Raw genomic sequence first — 23,690 nt, forward strand, 5'->3', positions numbered from 1 at the left:
AAAATTTCGCCAGAGTTTCCCCTGTAACTGGAGGTGGCCACGCTTTCAAGCGTATCATTTTCTTTTACAAAATCACTTCAACACTTCTTTAAATCAATCAATCAATTTCCAACACATCAAACTAATTTTCAACACATCAAACTAGTCGACAAGTATGTAAAATCGCATTATTACATGAACTTGTAGTTTTTCTGAAAACTATTGTGTAGATCTCCTTATATTTAGTGGATCTATGTATAAAATAGTTTAGTCTTGTAAAAACCCCGTTTTTAGAACAAATCATTCTTTACAACTTCCCATCATCTTTCTCAAAGATTGATATTTTGTCGAATACTTCTTATTTCACAAGTGTTTATACACTTGTGGTTTGTAAAATCACATTTGTTAGTTTGTCATCCAACTTATATAAAACATGATTTTCTCGACACTTGGTTCTACGAATATACCACTTGTACATACGTAGATCCGCTAGTTTTAAATACTATTTCACAAGTCAAAATACTTTTACACAAGTTCATGTTTCTCGTGTGGTGGAGTTTCACCTTTTAACCCTCGTACCGATAGAAACAAGCTTATGTCAAGATCTATGATCTTAACAAAGTCGGGTTAAACGATGATAAGAGCCACCACATCGTAGATCGGGTCTCAACAATCAACATATTCAAATACTACAACTTTTACACATGTTATGAGCTTTTAACCAACAAAAATCAAGTTTTAGTAGACTTTAAAGATTCAAAACGCATGATTCCGACTTTTAACCGTTAAAAATCATATTAACCACTTTAAATACGTTCGAGAGTGAGTTTTAAACATTATACCTCTAGCTCGGGGCTAGGGAAGAATCTAGTCGAAAATGTGGTGGATAAAAGCTAAGAAACGAGGTCCTTCCACTTCCGCTTGCTTCAAGCTTCCTAATGCGTGACCCGTAAGCCTTGTATATGCTTGAAATGGATGAACAAGAATCGAAGGTGGTGGTGGTGACCCTATGTGGGTTCGGCCGAGAATGGGGAGAGGGCAAGAGAGTGTGTGTGTTGGTGATTGGGAAGTGTGAGATCTCTTGTGCTAAGCTCTTGTATTTATAGACAATTTTAGGATTATCGTCCAACGGATCTTGTGTCCCCTAGATATTAAACATACACCAATTAAATAATCAACATGTGTACTTCCTTGTTCCCTTGGTTTGGCCGATCTCTTTAGGGGGGGGGTATCCGGTTGGTTTTCAATGGTTCAGTTAGTGTTTAGTTTAGTTAAGTAGGTTAACTCTAGAGATTAACCCCGTTAGTTGCATGATGTGTTATAAAGCGGGTGTTAGGGTAATCAGGGACCCTAACTGGCTCAGAAAAAGACCAATAATATTTCTGGCAATATTTTTATGTTCCGGGTATAGTCCGGTTGTTCGGTTGGATAGTAATCCGTTAAAGTGCTTAAGTAATCTTTTAAGCGTCGTAAGTAATATTTTTAGCGACACAATTTATTCTGCAAAGTGTCAGGAATATTTCCCCATGGTTTGGCACTTTATTAGTTAGCTAGAAGCTAGTATGTTGATAAAAGTGTTGTGTTTCGTGCTTAGAGTACGTTTTAGGCACATCCAATCATTACATCTTATTCCTAGAGACGCAGTTATACAACCCTTGTATCCCTACACACACTCTGGGTGTAGTAAAATATTTCTGGCTCATACAGGCCTTTAGAGGCAGTGTCTGCCTGATGCTGGCTTTATCAGCATGTTCAATAGGTTATCCGTTCAAATGCTACTGTGCTTTTGTGCATCACGTTTGTCACTAAAGTTCAGTAAGTAAATAATGTAGTGACGGAAATCAAAGTATGATGTAGATATGTACAAGTATCAACAGTCAAGTAGCAGTTCATCAGTAATCTCAGTTTAAGCACAGTAATTAAGCAGCAATTAATAGTTAATTAAGTCGTACGGATACCTGGTTTAGTGAGGGTTGTCACAAGAACACCATTTTGTTTGAGAATTTCAAGAAAACTGCTCCACTTTGCTGGTAAGCTATCAGTGAATCTCTGCACCATTTCTTGTGGAGTGGCAGTGACTCTAAAAGCAAACATTTCACTCAACAAGTGATGGAACCTTGTAGATAACTCTGCCAAAGTCTCATTCTCCATACACGTGAATCCTTCAAACTCTTTCTTCAGTAATTCTTGCTTGATCTTTCTAGATTGAGCATTTCCTTCACATCGTAACGTGAGCATATCCCACAAGCTTTTAGTAGTCGTGCAGTAAACAAACTGGTGGTAAATGTCTCTGTGAAGAGCTTGTGTGAGAATCATGAATGCTTTCTTTTCTAACTCAAATTTCTTCTTATCATCATCAGACATAGTGCTGTAAGTTGTTGGATTAGATCCTGCAACTTCCAAATCATTGTCAAATGCGGTGAAGAAGCACATCCATAGATCTTGACCTTGCCCCTGAACATAAGTTCTCAGCCTTTCTTTCCACCATCCCCAATCATTGATGTGATTTAGTTGTGGCGGTTTTGTGCTTGTACCAGTTTCACTGTCGTTCTGCATCATTGCTTGAATGCTGCTGCTTTGATTTGTGACCAATGCCCATTGATTTGCAGTTATGATTGCAGCTTGAGGTGGGGCAATAGCCCGCATCCATGCAGTTTTGTCGAAATCTGACGCAGATTGCGTAACTGATGATTGCGTAGCTGATGATTGTGGAGTCAAAGTAGTTTGAGTCCACGCGGTTGGATCCCACTGACCGTTTGTTCCCATTTTATAAAAATTAATATATTAAGTGAAAATTGATTAATAATTTGAAAAAAACAAGTTTTCCCTTTTTAAAAATTTAATTTTCACAAACTATGTTAATATCTCGAATGATAACAACCAGCCGAAGGATCCCTGATCGAAAGACCTGAAAAACACAAACTTGTTAAATTTAAACAGGCTAGGATCGAAGGATCAATACTTGTTCGAAGGATCAACAGTGTTCGAAAGATCACTGTTGAATTTCGAACAATGATTTCGAAAGATTCTCCAATCGAAAGATCCTTATCTTTCGAATAAGAACTGTAGATTGAAAGATGTATCCTTCGAAAAGATTCCTTGGATCAAAGGATAAGTCACAGACTTCGAAGGATGTTCGAAGGATGATTATCTATCGAACTTCCTTTGATCGAAAGATGATCTTTCGACTTCGAAGGATATCCTTCGATCTGTACTGACACAGTTGACAAAAAGTGACAGGTTGGTGAAAAGGTGATTGGTTGGTAGAGAACTTTCGATAGAAGGTATGTTCAGACCATACTTTCTACCAAACCAGATTTGACCAATAAAATATTACCTTAAAAAGAAGGTTCTTATCCAGAAAAACCGGTCACCGGAGTAAGCCGGAATTTGGCCGGAAATTACCAAACTTCTTAAAAACAAGTTTTTTTAAGTTACCCAACCCGTCCTTTAACACACCCGGTTAGTTTAGAACACGTTTTTACGTCTAGAAATGCGAGAAAAACACTAAAAACGGGTGCTAAACCATGTGAGTTTTGTCCAAACACTCCAAAGTCTTGTATAAACTCGGTTTTTAACAAGGAAAAGAGCCACGGCTCTGATACCACTTGTAGGTCCCCCGGAGGTTGAGGTTAAACCTTATCCTTGTTATGTTTAACACACTAGCAAGTGCGGAATCCAAGCTAGAATGCAAACCGGTAGTTTATATGAGAACACAAGCTACAAAGAGAAAGGTAGACACACGAGATATCAAAGTTTTCTCTTGTATTTCAGTGGACACGGTTACAGCCCTTGACCAAACTGAAAATACGCTCTCTACAAGACTAAGTTCACTCACATACTAAAGTGAACACATTACATGACTATATATACTCATCACAGATCGTCTGGTCGAAGGATCAAATAGACTGATCGAAAGATCATCTGTCGAACTGAAACCTATCGAAGGACTACATATACCTCGAAGGATGATATCCTTCGAGGTCCATCTACATCCATCGAAGGCTTATCTTTCGAGCTCATCGAAGGATCTAAACAATCCTTCGATGACTCATCCTTCGACACAAACCTATTACAACCATGTTCTAACTGTTTGGCCAAGTCAAACCAGGAGGATGGTTGACTTGGTCAAACTTACATCAAACACACATATTAACACACATAAGACGTAAACAAGACTAACAAAAGACATCGTTTTATATCATGACAAAATACAGACAAAGTACAGACACAAGTGCACCACCAATAAAATTCCATACCGAGGTGCTGTCGGTGTGAGAATCGATTGTAAACCCTGTCAAATTAATCAACAAAGAGAATTAAGAGAATATCTAGTTGTTTCTACGTCAGGTACTTGTTTTCCGCACCTGTATCTAATCAAACTCCTCTGATAGACTCGTTCGGGTCAAAACACGATCCTACAACCCCTATGTTGATAATTGCTTCTCCCCCGGCCTCGTGACGAACTGAATCTCCCTCGTCCACGATTTCCAACATGTTGTCCGTGACCCGCATACAAGAGTTCTTCTAGATTGTTCACAGGGCTTTCCTTTTTCTTTAACTTTAACCTTTCCTCATACGTTTTTAATCTACCAATAGCTTCGTCTAGTGTCATTGTGTCTAGATCGGAGTATTGCTCGATCGATGCAACTATTTGAATAAATCTATTTGGCACGGCGTTTAGAAGTTTTCGTACCAGAGTGGATTGATTCAATGTACTTCCGTACTCGCTTGCCTGTGTAACAATACTATTGATCTTTGCAGTGAACTCGTCTATGGTGTCATCTTCCTTCATTTGTAATAACTCAAATTCTGACATGAGTGTATGTAAACGCGCCTTTTGCACTCGGTCTATACCAACATGTCTCGTCTTCAATGTGTTCCATATCTCTTTTGCTGTTTTGCAATTTGCCACTTGCAAAACCATATCTTTCGGTATTGCCTGGAACAAATATGCAATCACTGCTTTGTCTTTTTTCACATCTTGTTGCATAGCGTTTGTGGGTTCTATCATCTCCTAAAGTCCATTTGCTTCTAGTATGGTTTTGATGCGTATTGCCCATATGGTATAATTTGTAGGTTTTAAGATTGGACATTGGTAGTGAGTCAGAGATCCCACATCCTTGTGAATTACAATTTAGCCCGAACCGCTCGATGTATCAAACATATTTCCGAACGATTTTGACTTTCACAAAATTTGCAAATAAACAACTTATCTTATTTCTTATAATTTCCTTACCACCAATACAAACCACTGTACTCGTAAAACTAAATTCCTTTGAATTCAATAAGCTCTTAAATCCTTAACCCGCGAATAATCACAACGCGTAATAACCAAAAAATCGTAACTTATCAAATTCGCACTAAACACCAAAATCAAAACCCTAGATTTCTAACCCCTGGTTAGATAGGCTTGAACCAAAAAACTAAAACTTGCGATTTGAAAAATTAGAATAACAAAACCTGATCGCGAACTCCCTACGATGCCTAGAGCCTGATGCTCTGATACCAATGTTGTGACATCTGTGCCTCTTCGATCATCAAACAAATACCAAATCAATGAAATATTGTGTTTCATACTTGGGATTTGTATAAATATGTGTATCATTTGCACATATCAATCCTCGTTCGATTTCGAGCTGTAAATCGCATTCTGGAAAGTTATACGCGAACTGATGCGTAAACGTAATCAGTTTAACACAACAAACACTCTGGAACAGTGACATAGGCTTAACATACCTTAAATAACCTTTACATAACTTAGAAATAAGTTTTGGAAGGTTTGATGTGTCGAAATCAAGTTTACTCGATCGCATGGACCATTTGCGTCAAACTGCGAAAGTCTGCCGATTCATTTGATAACGAAAATTCCAAAACTTGATTATAAGTTAAACATACCCTAAATATCCTTTACATAGCTTAGAAATCGGCTTTGAGGGGTTTGGTATGCGAAAATAAACTTTTTGATCAGTCAGGGACTAAAAGCGTCAAAAAGTGCATAAGTTTACATTTTCGCGCATATCTTACGGTCTGAATATATCCGGACATCCAAAAATTTTTGTAATCATTAAATATCCTACTTTAGTGATTGGAGTGTAAAAACTTCATTCGTTTCGCAAATTGGGGCGTACACGCGTTCGTTACGACTTCCGTCGTAATTAACCAAACAATGCAACTGTACAGCCAAACGAGCCGACATCCGAGATATTTTCAAGCACATTTCATGTTCCCTATGCTTTAGCATCCTTGTGGAGCTTGAAAATGGGTTTGACGGGTGTTAGAAGTGCCAAAACGCGACGAATCAAGCTCAGGGACTAAAACTACCAAACTGCGAAAGTTGCTGGTCTGCAGGGTCCTTACGGACCGTATGCTTAGGACCTTACGGTCCGTAAGCTATCACAAGCTCAGCAGTTTGTAGAAACATTAAATCTGGTCTCTTGAACTGGTTTTGATGGTTCTTAATCCCAGGTTTTGCACTCTATGGACTGGTATTTGAGTACCCCTAGTATTCTAAACCATGTGCCCAAGTGTAAGGCCTAGATTGAAGCTCAATTATCGAGGAACGATCCTAACGGTTCTTCGAAATCTATATAAACCCAAGCTTTCTTTCATTTCGGCTCACACTTGATCTGATTTATGCTCTAAGTTGAAGCCTTTGCTTCATACCCGAGTATTTTGGATCAAGATCTTCATTGCTTGGACCCTTTGTAAGTTCATTTCATGCTTTTTATGCTTTTCAAGCATGAAAGTCAAACCGAGTTTGACTTTCTGCTTTGACCACGAATTGGTCAACACAAAGTTCGTTTGAACTTTGCAAAGTGGGCGTAATCACGATGGTTATAGTCCCTTGTGACTATACCTACTGATTACCACGTTGATTAGTTGAAGTGACGAGTCAAAGTTTCAGTCAAAATACGTGTTTATGCGTATTTTGCATCGAAACTATTTTTCGGGTATCAAAACACCTTGTTTTGATATCAAACCTGTTTTCTAACTTAGTTAAACATGTTTTAACATGTTTATGTTTAGCTCGTCACTTTTAGTTTAGTGCTTGTGTAGAGTTGTAAGTCAAGCGGTCTAAACCACCGCTTAGACTTTCGAACTCGACCCGTTTGGTTGATCATTAGGATCCGACCAAGCATGTTTGTGACCATAGTTGTATAGGGAATAACCTTCCGAGGTTATACCTTATGGTCACTTAGTTTAAGTAGTTGTATGATAGGTAAATTATATGCCTTAGGAAAATGACTAAAATGCCCTTTTGATGCGTAATTGAATTTTAAGCATATGTAACCTAACTTTTGTAACTTAAGCTGATTATGCAACATATTTAAACATGTTTAGGCATATAATACCTGTCATAGGACTAGTTAGATGTCTTGAACACGCATTTGGGTGAACGGCACGTTAAAGTAGTGTAAGCTACCTTAATGGGTCGTAACGGGTCGAAAGCACTTAGGATAGGTTCCGATTTAGGATGTAAGCTTTGTTAAACCATATCAAGTGAGCTCCAATACTCATTTGGTTTACAGGACCTCGTTCTATCCGATCTTCCGATTTAGGTGTTGTTTTATTTATTTTAGTGATCCGATCTCTAGGTACTACTTTAATTCCTTGGTTTACTCGAGCTTCGCTAGTTCATTAGTCAAGGATAGCTTTGCACGTCAAGTGAGTACATAGTTCCCTATTTTACTGTTTTTGATTGTTTTGGGGTGATTCATATGTGTTAAATGTTTTCGATCTTTTTAACGATGGTTTCAAAAATGATTAGTATGGTTTATATAAAACTAATAACGATTTCGATAATGTGAATAAACTTGTTGGTTGTAGTTACATAACGAATAACATTCGTTAGTTTTGGCCGAACCGACCAGTATTAGGTTATGGTACCATAGGATCTGACAAATCCAGTTATCAGACTACACCGATGGTTATGTGTGGGGGTTATGTGGGTAACGACTGAATCTGTGATTGTTAACTTACCCTTTGGTGGTTTGTTAATGCGAGATTAGCGATAGTCGAGTTGCGAAGGTTTGGATGTTATTAGCAAGATGACCAAAAGTAGTTTTCACAATTAAAACGAGAATGATTTTTTAAACGATTGAAACGATTTTAACAAGTTAAATGAATTGGATAAACGATTGGTTTTTGGGTTGTGATTAGATAATGGGACGGGTGTGATATGATAAAAGCATGGTAGATACGCCGCTTGTACTTCTTATATATAAGTGTTTTTATCATATTACATTCCGTGGCATTATAAGTTCACTTGGGAAGACGATTTTAAAACGATGTCACATAACGATGTTTTCTAAATGATATAAACCATAAGAGTTTTATTAACGAGATGATTTACAATTTGGTTTTCTTAAATAAATGTTTTGGGTTAAGAATCATGGCTACGAGATTTTATAAATTATAATCAACTTGATTTGAGTTGGTTAATTATGATGCAATACTATACTTTTCAAAACAAGGTTTTCAACTTTTTGACTCTTGTAGTCTATGAGGTATTGATACATGTAAACGAGCCATGAATCCGACACTCTTATAAAACCTATGTGCTCGCCAGTATTTCTTTGCTGACTTTGTTTTTACATATGTTTCAGGTGTTGTTGAATAATGTTGATTGCTAGGATGCATGCTCACTTAGGACTGGACGAGGCCTTAGTGACATAATAACGATGATAGACTATGTTTAACTTGTTTGTTAAATTTCAAGACAATGTAAATTATCCAATGAATCAATAAAATGAAACTTTTTGATTCCATGGTTATGAAACAATGATTCTGTTACGACACTCCCCGACGTTTCCGCCGCGGTTTGTTGTTTTAACGTAGTCGGGGTGTGACAGAAGAGTTGGTATCAGAGCTCATGGTTATAGGGAATTAGGTTATTAGTAATGCTTTGACCTAGTCTATAACCTTTCTAGGACCCTAACACAAGATTCTTGTGTTTAGATCTTAAAACAATACTGTCACCTATCCTTAGGCGACAACCACAACAAGAACATAAATTTCAAATCCGCTTTGAAAACCAATCATTTGTTCTAGGATGATTTATTATAAGGTTTTGAACCCTCTAAGTTTTCAAAATCTCGTCAAAGTTGGGTCTTATAATGTGAACACATGCAATCTGGAAGGGTGGATGCCGGTACTCTGAGTTTTCTGTCTAAGGCTAGAGTGTTCGTACAAATCCACATAATCGGACCAGTCACTCTTACCTGGGAACTCTTGGGGTGAGTGTCCACTTATAGGCTAAAGCATGTCTTCGCGATACATTAAAATGACCCACTTACTTTGATTAGTCGCATTCTCATTTGTTTGCCTTCGGTAACAAACAAATGATCATAATTTTTATGCGTTGTCATTCTGTTTTGATTATCCGATAACATTTCACTTGTTTCCTCCTATGTCTTCCATTTCCTTCAAGATGTCTCTTCATCGCAGCGACACTCAAATGTACGAGCAGGCTACCAAAGTTGCCCAACGAATAGGCGTAGTAATCCAGAAGACTGCTGAATTGGCTGTCACCATGTCTCGTCTCAAGGATGAAACCACCCAAGAATCACCAAAGGAAAGAAAAGCCAAGCCTTCACGATAATCAAATAAGCGTAAAGCTTCAAAGAATCCTCCAGCCGGTGCACCAAATCAAGCAGGACCTAGCCAGGTGGCAACACCACTAGTCAAGAAGCCGCACAAGGGAACTGCTCCTTTGTGCAATCAGTGTAACCTCCATCACCATGCCAGTGTCAAATGCCGAAAATGTTTCAACTGTGGACTTATTGGTCATACGACACGAGTCTGTCATTCAGTCACTATGCTAAACCAAGCTATTCAGAACCCTGTTCAATTTCAAGCAGATCCAGCACAAGCTCGTTTTCCTCCTGGTACTTGCTACATCTATGGCGAGACGGGTTATCTCATGAACAAATGCCCAAAGATTGTCAATGCAAATCTGACCCACGGATGAGCATTTGGCTGATTAGAAGATGCTGCTGCTTTGAATAAATCTTATGCTTTTGCTTCTTTTGTTTTTCTTGAACCCTAAAACAATGTGTTTAGTTTATAAATAAATCGTTGTTCACAATTCTGATGTACAAATGTAGTTGCATGTGTGTATGGCATACCCCTACGATACCTACACCAAAGAACAATATTTGTAGTTCTCTCATTCATGTGATCGCTCATGATTTCCTCGAAGATTCTAAGTACTCGTTTCATTCTAAGAAACGAAGTATAGAATATAAGTGACAATTTTAGACGATTACTCAAAATGTAAATTTAAATCCTTGGTTAGATAACTAAGGGTATTCTTGGATCTCGTACCCATATCATTACATTCTAGTTTTTATAGCAACATACATAGTATATGTTTTTCAAAAACAACCTTCATGATTTCAAAATATTTCATATAGTTTGAAAAAAAAATTACACAGTATATTTACTTAATATATCAAGCGCATGATTTCAAAAGCATCGTCCATGTTTTCAAAAACCTTATACATAATTTCAAAATTCATCTCACATGATTTTAAAAAAATTTATAAACATATTTACCTAATACATCTACCGTATGATTTCAAAAGTATTATGTAAGGTTTCAAAATGATTAAACACATTTTTTGAAGAACCCCATGCATAATTTTCGAAAAACATTCTGCTCGTATGATTGACTTAACATACGTAGTACCCAACCTCCAAACTCTGCTTCATATGTCTCCTTGGCATATCTAGCACCTTAACTTCATGAGCATTCTACCTCATGTTTTTACTCAAGCACGTCTAGTGCAAGGTTTCAAAACGTCTTCCACTATTCAAATTCGAAAAATCCATATAGGATCTTCTTATCTTCACAATTAGATCCTTGTGGATGATTATCGCTCAAATCGGAGTCCTTAATTGAATTCTTTGTATGCCTTAATACGTACATTACGATTCAATAAGGACAAAGCCGAATTCTTATTAAGATCTTCCTATCTTCGAAGTTAGATTCTTGAAAATGTTTAAAGTGCCAAATGAAAATTGGATTCCTGGTGTGCTTTAAATACTCGTGTACAAATTAACAAAATGATAACAAATTGAAAACCAAGATAAATAATTATGTGATTATGTTTTATGTGTTGTATTTTTGTGTAATCTGATTGTTCGTCGTCTAAATCCTCGTAGAATCTTCCATATCTTCATATGAGGGATTCGTGGTAGGATATCCAAAGGTACTACCTTAAATCCTTAATGGGCTTCTACGTAATAGTTAAGACCCTTGGGTTATATAGTACAATTCCTTAATTCAAAAGAGACCCCTTGGGTGGTCTAGTTAAAAAGATTGATTTAGAATCTGGTTAAGAATGGCATGTGATGATATAGCTGAAAAGACTCTTTGGTGGTCTATTTAAAGAGATCATTTATTGATTTAATTAAAAGGACCTTAGGGTGGTCTAGTCACAATCATCACAGGTTCGTTCATTGTTTTTCTTCCCCTACACATTATAAAATGCACTGTGTGAACTATGCAAGGAATTACGAAATTATGGATGCATACATAATTATGAAATTCAGTGCACGAAAACACAGAAGATTTATCTTGTGTAAGAACCGATAGTGGCAACAATAACAAAACGTGAACAATGTAATGGAGGTATGGTGGACGCACCAATGGCGCTTCATATACTGGTATATAAGTGTCCCTCTTACATTGCAAACATGATGTAATTTAAAGTTACTAGAAGTTCATAACCCTAACCAATGTTGTTTTATCTTTTCGACTTCATGTTTCGAGCTCTCACAAGTTTCCTCTAAATAAATTTCGGGACGAAATTTCCTGAAGTAGGGGAGACTGTGACATCTGTTCCTCTTCGATCATCAAACAAATACCAAATCAATGAAATATTGTGTTTCATACTTGGGATTTGTATAAATGTGTGTATCATTTGCATATATCAATCCTCGTTCGATTTCTAGCTCTAAATTGCTTTCTGGAAAGTTATACGCAAACTGATGCGTAAACGTAATCAGTTTAACACAACAAACGCTCCGAAATAGATACATAGGCTTAACATACCTTAAATAACCTTTACATAACTTAGAAATAAGTTTTGGAAGGTTTGGTGTGTCGAAATCAAGTTTACTCGATCGCAGGGACCATTTGCGTCAAACTGCGAAAGTCTGTTGATTCGTTTGATAACGAACATTCGGAACTTGATCATATGTTAAACATACCCTAAATATCCTTTACATAGCTTAGAAATAGGCTTTGAGGGGTTTAGTATGCGGAAATAAACTTTTTGATCAATCAGGGACTAAAAGCGTCAAAAAGTGCATAAGTTTGCATTTTCGCGCATATCTTATGTTCTGAATATACCCGGACATCCAAAAATTTTTGTAATCATTAAAATATCTTATTTTAGTAATTGGAATGCAAAAACTTCATTCGTGTACACGCGTTCGTTACGACTTCCGTCGTAATTAACCGAACAACACAACCGTATAGCTAAACGAGCCGACATCCGAGATATTTTCAAGCACATTTCATGTTCCCTATGCTTTATCATCCTTTTGGAGCTTGAAAATGGGTTTGACGGGTGTTAGAAGTGCCAAAACGCGACGAATCAAGCTCAGGGACTAAAACTGCCAAACTGCGAAAGTTGCTGGTCTGCAGGGTCCTTACGGACCGTATGCTTAGGACCTTACGGTCCGTAAGCTATCACTAGCTCAGCAGTTTGCAGAAACATTGAATCTGGTCTCTTTAAATAGTTTCGATGGTTTTTAATCCCATGTTTTGCACTATATGGATTGGTATTTGAGTACCCCTAGTATTCTAAACCATGTGCCCAAGTGTAAGGCCTAAATTGAAGCTCAATTATCGAGGAACGATCCTAACGGTTCTTCAAAATCTATATAAACCTAACCTTTCTTTCATTGCTGCTCACACTTGATCTGATTTATGCTCTAAGTTTAAGCCTTTGCTTCATACCTCGGTATTTTGGATCAAGATCTTCATTGCTTGGACCCTTTGTAAGTTCCTTTCATGCTTTTTATGCTTTTCAAGCATGAAAGTCAAACCGAGTTTGACTTCTGTTTTGACCACGAATTGGTCAACACAAAGTTCGTTTGAACTTTGCAACGTGAGCGTAATCACGATGGTTATAGTCCCTTGTGACTATACCTACTGATTACCACGTTGATTAGTCGAAGTGAGGAGTCAAAGTTTCGGTCAAAATACATGTTTGTGCGTATTTTGCATCGAAACTATTTTCGGGTATCAAAACACCTTGTTTTGATATCAAACCTGTTTTCTAATTTAGTTAGACATGTTTTAACATGTTTAGCTCGTCACTTTTAGTCTAGTGCTTGTGTAGAGTCGTAAGTCAAGCGGTCTAAACCACCGCTTCGACTTTCGAACTCGACCCGTTTGGTCGATCATTAGGATCCGACCAAGCATGTTTGTGACTATAGTTGTATAGGGAATAACCTTCCGAGGTTATACCTTATGGTCACTTAGTTAAGTAGTTGTATGATAGGTAAATTATATGCCTTAGGAAAATGACCAAAATGCCCTTTTCATGTGTAATTGAATTTTAAGCATATGTAACATAACTTTTGTCACTTAAACTGATTATGCAACATATTTAAACATGTTTAGGCATAAATACCTGTCATAGGACTAGTTAGACGTCTCGAACGCGCATTTGCGCGAACGACATGTTAAAGTAGTGTAAGCTACCTTAATGGGTCGTAACGGGTCGAAAGCACTTAGGATAGGTTCCAATTTAGGATGTAGGCTTTGTTAAACCATATCATGTGAGTTCCAATACTCATTTGGTTTACAGTACCTCATTCTATCCGATCTTCCGATTTAGGTGTTGTTTTATTTATTTTAGTGATCCGATCTCTAGGTACCACTTGAATTCCTTGGTTTACTCGAGCTTTGCTAGTTCATTAGTCAAGGATAGCTTTGCACTTCAAGTGAGTACATAGTTCCCCTATTTTACTGTTTTCGATTGTTTTGGGGTGATTCATATGTGTTAAATGTTTTCGATGTTTTTAACGATGGTTTCAAAAATGATTATTATGGTTTATATAAAACTAATAACGATTTCGATAATGTAAATAAACTTGTTGGTTGTAGTTACATAACGAATAATATTCATTAGTTTTGGCTGAATCGACCAGTATTAGGTTATGGTACCACAGGATCTGACAAATCCCGTTATCAGACTGCACCCATGGTTATGTGTGGGGGTTATGTGGGTAACGACTGAATATGTGATTGTTAACTTACCCTTTGGTGGTTTGTTAATGCGAGATTAGCGATAGTCGAGTAGCGAAGGTTTGGATGTTATTAGCAAGACGACCAAAAGTAGTTTTCACAATTAAAACGAGACTGATTTTTCAAACGATTGAAACGATTTTAACGTGTTAAACGAATTGGATAAACGATTGGTTTTTGGGTTGTGATTAGATAATGGGACGGGTGTGATATGATAATAGCATGGTAGATACGCCACTGGTACTTCTTATATATAAGTGTTTTTATCATATTACATTCCGTGGCATTATTTAGTTCACTTGGGAAAACGATTTTAAAACGATGTCACATAACGATGTTTTCTAAATGATATAAACCATAAGAGTTTTATTAACGAGATGATTTACAATTTGGTTTTCTTAAATAAATGTTTTGGGTTAAGAATCATGGCTACGAGATTTTATAAATTATAATCAACTTGATTTGAGTTGGTTAATTATGATGCAATACTATACTTTTCAAAACAAGGTTTTCAACTTTTTGACTCTTGTAGTCTAATGAGGTATTAATACATGTAAACGAGCCATGAAGCCGACAGTCTTATAAAACCTATGTGCTCGCCAGCATTTCTTTGCTGACTTTGTTTTTACATATGTTTCAGGTGTTGTTGAATGATGTTGATTGCTAGGATGCATGCTCACTTAGGACTGGACGAGGCCTTAGTGACTTAATAACGAGGATAGACTATGTTTAATTTGTTTTATAAATTTCAAGAAAATGTAAATTATCTAATTAATCAATAAAACGAAACTTTTTGATTCCATGGTTGTTAAACAATGATTCTGTTACGACACTCCCCGACGTTTCCGCTGCGGTTTGTTGTTTTAACGCGGTCGGGGTGTGACAGAAGAGTTGGTATCATTACCATAGGCTTCCCACGTCCAAGATTTCGGAGTAGATGCATGATAATGAGCGACTACGTATTCACTACATATTTCGCACCAATACATGATTGAATCGTAGAACATAAATCGAATAAACTAACCGAAACAATGATGCACAATCTTGATTAAACAGAACTTGAATTAACAGAAACTTCCAGTACAGAAAGTTGATTGTTGAAACCCTATTTATAAGTGTTGAAGGGGTGCGACTTGAAGGATACGTCGATCATAGAACAGTTGTGTCGATTTCTTCATAACTGCAAAATAGTTATATCCCTATACACTCACATCGTTTCAACAAACAATCCCAAAATACAAACAACCCTACTGGACTATAGACACTTGTTCGACCCATTAACTACATGGCCTCAGGCCCAAATTCAACATAGTAGTACGCAATTAAATTGTTTGACCCAATAACTATAAACAAACGAAATAACAACTACCGGTTCGAAACCGGCTTCACTTCGGATGTTCTTAACAAACTCTTGATCTTCATTGTAATGGTAACATGAGCCTTTCCACTTTCTGTAGAATTCAACCAAATTATACTTTATACAACTAAAGAGCAAAGTTCACAACATGATGACATATATCTTATTTGTGACATACACATACCTCAAACCTTAAAAGCTCACGTTGTAGTTGCAATGCTGCACCCGTGGTATGACTGAGTACAAATGAAGGTGCCAATCTTCCAGCCAAGTGTCAAAGATTATTTGAAGAAGAATCGATCATTTCCATATGAGACTTTGTGTGCTCAGTTATGTGATATATAAGGTTGTCTACTTTTTCTGCACGGTTCATTATGGATAACTAAATAATATTATACCCATCTTTATCCTAACAATTGATTGTAGCCGGTGACTTAAATAAATTCTCGTCAACAACTTCGTCTGTATCTTGGTGTACAACTTCAAAAATTGAGTCATTGTAACCCTTATTTGTTGGGCCCATCTATTTACATATCAAGCTCAATATATTCTTTTCTTTTTGGTACTCTTTTCCCTTCTTCTCTATATTCTTGATTGGACGCACTACTGTTTAAAAAAATTATTGGAAATTAATTCAAGTTTCCATCTTTAGACGGAGATTGTGTAATTGCTTACCGGTAACTGCTAAAACCTTCCATAGAACTAAATACAACATAGACAAGGATAAATGAAGCATCAGAATGAGGAGACAAATCAACTGATATATTGGATAAAATGTGGCTATGGGGACTGCACAATAAATAACAAAAAATATTAGATAAGTTGAATCAGGTCAAGTATATATATAGTTGATCACTCACCAAGTAATATCATGGAATTTTTCCCCAACAAGTTGCAGCACATGTTATTAGAGATTTTCACTACCCGTAAGATGTTATCGACACATTTATCCGGGTGAAATAGTAAAGAGCCTCTCACGACTGTTTTTTGAAAGACATGGTGGAAAACTGCAACGTAGACATGGTAGTATCAATGAAATAAATTAATGTATCTACAAGGTTAACATAGATTTTTCAGAAAAACAGTTGTGGATAAATATCTAGATAGATTAAAGATTCCCTGAAGCCAAGATCAGTTGGGAAGGTGGTAGCTATTGCCTTCAACATCTCTTTGTTTTCCTTAGCAATATCAGGTGATTCCTTGAGCAATGTCTCTGCCAAATCTGCATGGATTAATAAAGTATAAGATTACTTTAATTTACTCCTACGTGTAATCACACGATGTATTTCAGGGAATTAGTGGAAAATGCTCGCGGGCTCCTTGTCAAGATGTAGTGTCATGTTTTCAAGATATTTAGTGTCTAACCTCCGTTGCCATATTTTGTGGATTTGTTTACTATATCCCACCTTCTATGGTGATATAGGAATAAAACCTTGATCTTTGTTTTGAAATGTTGTTTTGAAACAGTTATCTTTTATTTATGATGTAAACTTTAAACTAAATTCAGTATTTTGGGATAATTTAACTTTGAATGGCAAGATGGAGTTTGTTTTAATTCATGTAGCATGTTTACTTATCATATGCACTGAGAACCACTCAGATCACACCTCATGCTTTCGCCTTTGAAAGGGGTGTGACAGTTACAGCAGACTTTAATCCGCTGTAACCGGGTCATAACTTAATGAAAACTGGATTTTCCTTAGTATATAACGTGCTATTTCGAAATACGCTTTTAATGTCCTAGAATCATGAATTTTGAAAGTCGTTTGCTATTTTAAACAAATTATTTCGTTTCAGCAATTAAAGTTGCGTTTCTGTAGATTTTACGCGTTATGTTTTAAGTCATAATTGGGTGAATTATTGGAGTTAGATCATGAAATTTATATCGTAGATAGCCTTAGGTGTTTGTGCGAACCTCAAACTAGAATTATGTCAATCGAACAATCGAGGAATTTTAAATGAATTTTTCCGTAAGCTGCAGTTAAAAAGTGACAATTCTGATTGTTGCTTAGTAAATGAATTTTTATTTTTTTGGGTAAAGAGTTAGACTCTAAAATTTTAAAACAAGTCCAAACCCTCAGAGGGGCACGTCACGTAAAAGGATCGTGATTTTTGAAATCTCATAAGTACGGTAAACAGACATCCCAAAACAACCTATTTTCAGTGAATTGAGTTATGCATGCTTATGAGTTTGTAAACTGTCGAATGTGCTACTTTTAGTGTCCGCATGTGCTTAATGGTTGTATAACTGATGAATGGCATGTCGTATTGTACACCAGTACGATTATCAGCCACAACATAATTGACCTCCCGGTATCCCTTCATATTTAGAGCTCTAACAGTAGTTCGAGGCATTATACGGTCGAAAATGTCGTTCTCCTTTTTGTTGGGCGGAAGTTGGCGAAAGCCAAATTACCGGCCCGGAACTCGTAGTCAACACAATGGAAAAGATTGCCCAGATTAGACAGCGAATGGTGGCGGAGGCGCGTGATCGTCAGAAAAGCTATGCTGATAAGCGTAGGAAACCTTAAGAATTTTAGGTCGGGGACCGGGTTCTACTTAAAGTCTCACCTTGGAAAGGTGTGGTACGTTTTGGCAAAAGGGGCAAGCTTAATCCGTGATACATTGGACCTTTCGAAATTAGCGAGAGAATCAGTAAGGTAGCTTACAGATTGAATCTGCCTGAAGAGCTGAGTGCGGTGCACAACGTTTTTCATGTATCGAATCTGAAGAAGTGTCTCTCAGATGAAACGTATATCGTTCCTTTTAAGGAACTCACAATCGATGACCTGTTACACTTCATCGAGGAACCAGTTGAGATAGTGGACCGAGACGTCAAAACCCTTAAATGCAGCAAAATACCTATCGTACGTGTTCGTTGGAACTCCCGCTGTGGCCCAGAGTTTACCTGGGAATGGGAAGACCAGATGATGCGCAAGTATCCCCAGTTGTTCGCAAACAACACCTACGACACTGAGCCTACAGCTGAATTTCAGGACGAAATTCCAAAATAACGGTGGGATGATGTGACACCCTGTGAAAACATTGTGACACTAGCTTGTCAGTGACTGCGCTCTAACTTTCGGGATGAAAGTTCTTGAAACATGGGGATAATGTGACACCTCGGGTTCTCTCGCACTACTTTATTGTACCATGCGATTAAGTGAATTTATAAATATTTTATGCGTTGCTTTAGTGCATAGGTATATAAATATATAAAAGATTATTTAACTAATTTTGAATAAGGTTTTAATAAAATGGTAACCCACTTATACACTCCAGTTTGTAGGATTGGCTCACCCCATCTGATCGTTGTAACTGGGCTCCACCTTTCCTGGGCTCGGCCCATCTAACACTCTGCCATAACCCTCCTTTAGTCGCACATATGGATAACTCTATTCAAATCATCACCTGAGAATGATTGTGCGATCACTACCAGTTGGACCCCATTAAGAGGTGTGCGACAAATTCAGGGCAGTATAAGATGTAAGATTAAATATATTTTTATGTTATATTTAATCTAGTAGCCATTATAATCATTTACATTATATAGATCAAAATATATAATAACCTATTAAATCATTAGTTGGTAATTGTTTATGGGCCTAATTACCCTTATTAACTAATTAGGGTTTCCTCTTGGGTGCATATATAAGGATACTTATGTAGAGGTTCTAAGGTTAGACACATAACCTAATTACTCTCATAACATCAATCGACCTCCTCTCCTCAACTGATTACCCTTTATCGGTTTTCATCATCACCATCATTAGATTGCACCCTAAGTAGGAACCAGACCAAGCTGACAATCATGTCAAACACTATTGCTGCGTCTCCATCTGGATTCTCTGTTGGCCTGTACTGCTGCAATCAGGTATGTTATTCATGTTTTCCATTATGTCTAAAACAGAACTGATCAACATGTGGTATCAGAGCATATGTTGATTAATCAGTTCTGTTTTCGTATACATTATTCTGGGATTGAAATATGGAAAACAGAATTTTAATAACTTAATAAAAAATTCAAAGAAAAGGTAAATGAATGGAATATATATATATATATATATATATATATATATATATATATATATATGTATTCCTTTTCTTTTCGTCTAATGTTCATCTAGAAACCAGAGTGGGTGAATGAATGGGTGAACAAATGGAATATTATATGTTGATTCTTTTTTTCGTCTGATGTGTATGCCTCCCATATTTAATTCCTAGGTTTAATTTGTATATAATATTCGATTTAAAGAGCCCACAATCCAAATTTCATGAGAACTTACTGCACTTTCATGGCCCACCTAATATCCATGCAAAGATACTCATAATTTTCGTCCAGAATAATTCACGTCCACTTTGAAATAGAAACCTTAATGTTCCAAAATCTGTTTTAGAAGCCTTAATTTCAGGTTTCGGGTTCCAGAATCATGTTTTTAATTTTTTAGGGTTCATCATGTGTTCTTAGGAAAATTCAAAATTCCTTTATGTTTTGGAATGTAATTAGGATTATTGGGTGTTTGTTTTTTTCCTGTTTTGATCCAATTTTATCTTGTAAGTTTTTTCGAAAACTGTTTATTGATAATCAGATTATAATTTTCAAAATTTTTGATAAAATTAGATCAGCACTAAAATAGGAAATTACATCTCAAAATCCCTAAGAATTCGAATTTTGAGTTATGTTTTCACGATAACAGCTGTTTATGTAACACCCCGAAAATATAAAACTTTATATTAGAGTTATAAAGTATAAATAAACAAGAATTTACTAACTAGAAATTTTAATCTAGTTAGTTACAAGTTTAGAAATAACTGATAGTAGGGTTAAATGCAACTAAATTTAATATTGATTAAAGTGGAAGGGCTTAAGTTGTAAAAATTGAGACTTAATTTTGATTAAGTAAATAAAACAAACCAAACACCCCCAAAAAGAGGTGTCAGGTCGAACAAGCACACCAGGGGCGATCCCCACTCTTCCAAAACCCTCAAACTTCATTAAACTTGTAAATTGAAGGCTTAATCCAAGTTGAAATCGAAATTAAAGCATAGATTACTGATCCTCATCACAAGAGGATTACAAGGTATGTAAAATTTCATGAAAACCCTCAACTTGAATTTCTCATGTAATTTGGAAAATCTGAATTGTTAGTTGCATGTGTGTCTTATGATGATCTAGGAACAACTATAGTGTCTAGGGACAAGCTCCAGGAAAATACAAGTTGAAATTATGTTAAATTTTAGTGAAGATTATGAACACCATTGTAGGTGATTAACGGGTTATGTGTAAATTGATGAACACTAGGATATTGGGTGTTGTTGTAGTGTAATTTGACAATTTTGAAGTGATTTCAGACATTTAGAAGCTAACAATCATGTAAAATGGTTGATTAATGTGTAATTTGGGCTAAGTGATAAACTAGGGATTTGATGTTCAATCATGTAAAAATATGCCCTTGAAGTGTTTGTTGAAATGCCTCTAAGAAGGCTTAAAACTGAAATTCCAAGTTTAAACGCATAATTAGAGTAATTCGGTGTATTATGCGAATTATGATTTAAAAGAGAGTTCTAAACATATCATAAATGAACTCTATAGGGAAGGATACCGGAACGTCAAGTTGACAAGCCGGTGGTGATTTGCGGTTGAAGGGCGTGCACTAAGGTATGTAACTTGACCCGTTACATTAAGTAGATTTTGATAATCATATAATGCATAATTGAATTTTTAGAATAAGAGTTGTTTGAATTAAAGCGGAGATGTCGCTACATTGAATAATAGGTCATAGTTGGTTAGAACTCGTTGGTAGTCGTCACAAAAGGAGGATTCCTTAGACGAGCCAAACGGGTCGAATAATCAAAATAAGGCATGGTTGATGCTTCGGAATATGATGGATTGATCTTTGATATTGGTTGATTGATAACCTATTAGAAATACGAGAATTTAAAATAATAGTATGCTAGAAAAGCGAAATCCGGGATTTGGGGTTGAGTGTAACGAACAAATTAAACGAGATATGGATTTCCAGGGACTACCGTAAGTTACGGTAGTACCGTAACTTACGGTAGAGGTCAGATGCTTACGGTGGTTTGCCCCTGTCTTACGGCAGACCAAAAGTTTCCAGGACCTACCGTAACTTACGGTGACACCGTAAGTTACGGTGGAACCAGAAAAACTTGTAATTTATTATTCATAATCAGATGTTGGATCTCGTGTTTATATACTATATAATAATGTCAAAACTAATGTTTTAACGGTTTTGACCATAGGTGACGAAGTGGATCTTACGGATGGCGGTCGAGCGAATGATGAAGAACCGAACACTACATTTTGAAGCTTCCGCAATGTTTTAAAACTCTAATAGACTTTGTGTATGGGTTGTAAACAATTTCTAAACAGCTTTTGAAACATTTCAACTTAGTCGTAGTTGACTAAGGTTGGTACTACTTATGACCTTCTTTAATGAAAGTTGTGTTACTTATGAAGTATTTTATTAAAATTGGCATAATCTATTATTAAAATTTAGAAAATTAGACTGGTGTTACAAGTTGGTAATCAGAGCTTAAGGTTGTCAACAAAGTGTTCGGTTCAAGCTTGATCGATCGTCCGGTAAGAATTAAGTTATTATGTTAGTAGATTATGTCTTATGTAAGGAATGAGAAATGAATTGTTATGCATGGGAAGAGCGAGTTAACACACTCAAACCCGGAAAGTGCATTAAATGTGAACGGTTAAAGCAAGTTAGGAACTTGGCTAAACCGAAACAAACAAAGCAATGTCATGAATGAAATGTTTAATGTTTGATGTAAACATTTCAGTTTCAAGATGTCGAAAGGGAATAATAATGATCCGGTGCCGAGAAGCACCGAACAAATGAAAGAAATAATTGCCGAGGAAGTAGGAAAGGCAATTGAAGGCAGTCTATCCGGGTTTATAGACAAGATTCAAAGCACGGTGTTGTCGCTCGTAGAAGAACGAGTTAAAAGGTTGGAGGATACTGTCAACCTTATGAAAGACAAAACTGGAGAACGTAAAGGGTGCTCATATAAAGAATTCATGGCGTGTAAACCACCAATCTATAACGGGGAGGTTGACCCGATAATTTGCCAAAGATGGATAAGTGATGTTGAAGGAGTGTTTGAACGAAGCCATTGTGACGTAGGTGACTTTGTTGCTAACGGAACGGGTCAATTGAGAAATCAAGCCAAGGATTGGTGGGATAACAAAAAGAAGGAAATGGGAGCCGAAGCGGTGAGGGTTATGACTTGGGACGAGTTTAAGGTACCATTCCTTAAACACCACAGTCCCAAAGCGGTTATTAACAGAATCAAAGAAGAATTCATCCAGCTGAGACAAAAGGGTGAAACAATCGATAAGATCACAGGCATCTTCATGGATAAGCTCAGATTTTGTGACGAGTTAGTCACCACTGAAGAACAAAAGATATATTACTATTACAACATGCTGAGTGCTAAGTACCGGGAATTTATGACTCTGTCAAAATACGAAACCCTCACGGAGATTATCAACACCGCCCGAGAACGGGAAATCGAGTTAAAGAAACAAGTGGAAAGAGGTGAGCGAAGGGCACATGATGTGAATCCAAGCCCTACAAAGAAAGCCCGAACGGGAGAATCGGGAAAGAAGGTGGATGCTAAAGGTGGGTCGCCAAGTTGTAAAGTTTGCGGGAAGGGACACAAAGGGGAATGTCGTTTCAAGGACAAGCCATGCCCCATATGTAATAAGACGGGGCACACGACCTCGCTGTGCCCGGGAAAAGTCTCTGTTTGCTACAACTGTTATCAACCCCACAAAAAGTCCGAATGTCCGGACTTAGTTGGAAAAAGAGATGTTAAAGAATCTCCAACAGAAGCTCCCAAAGCGAAGGCTAGGTCCTTCCAACTTACCGCGGCTGAAGCGAAGACAGAACCTGATGTGGTTTCAGGTATATTCACAATTAACTCAATTCCAGCACGTGTATTGTTTGATACGGGTGCGAATAAATCCTTCATTTCGCATGGATTTATTCGACATCCTTCATTTGTATTCACGAAATTACCTGTGCCCTTAGAAGTTGAAATAGGGGATAA

The 23,690-nt window shown here is 36.8% G+C and overlaps 1 protein-coding gene across 1 annotated transcript; it reads right to left on the reverse strand.

The window, feature by feature from the left end:
- Positions 1–4,384: 4,384 nt before the first annotated feature.
- LOC110893529 lies at positions 4,385–4,993 on the reverse strand. Its single transcript, XM_022140635.1, has one exon. It carries the CDS (start codon positions 4,991–4,993, stop codon positions 4,385–4,387), a length of 609 nt encoding a protein of 202 aa, XP_021996327.1.
- Between the last annotated feature and the right edge of the window lie 18,697 nt (positions 4,994–23,690).

Source organism: Helianthus annuus, chromosome 6 (genome assembly GCF_002127325.2).
Source record: "Helianthus annuus cultivar XRQ/B chromosome 6, HanXRQr2.0-SUNRISE, whole genome shotgun sequence".
In the NCBI taxonomy this organism is placed as follows: domain Eukaryota; kingdom Viridiplantae; phylum Streptophyta; class Magnoliopsida; order Asterales; family Asteraceae; genus Helianthus; species Helianthus annuus.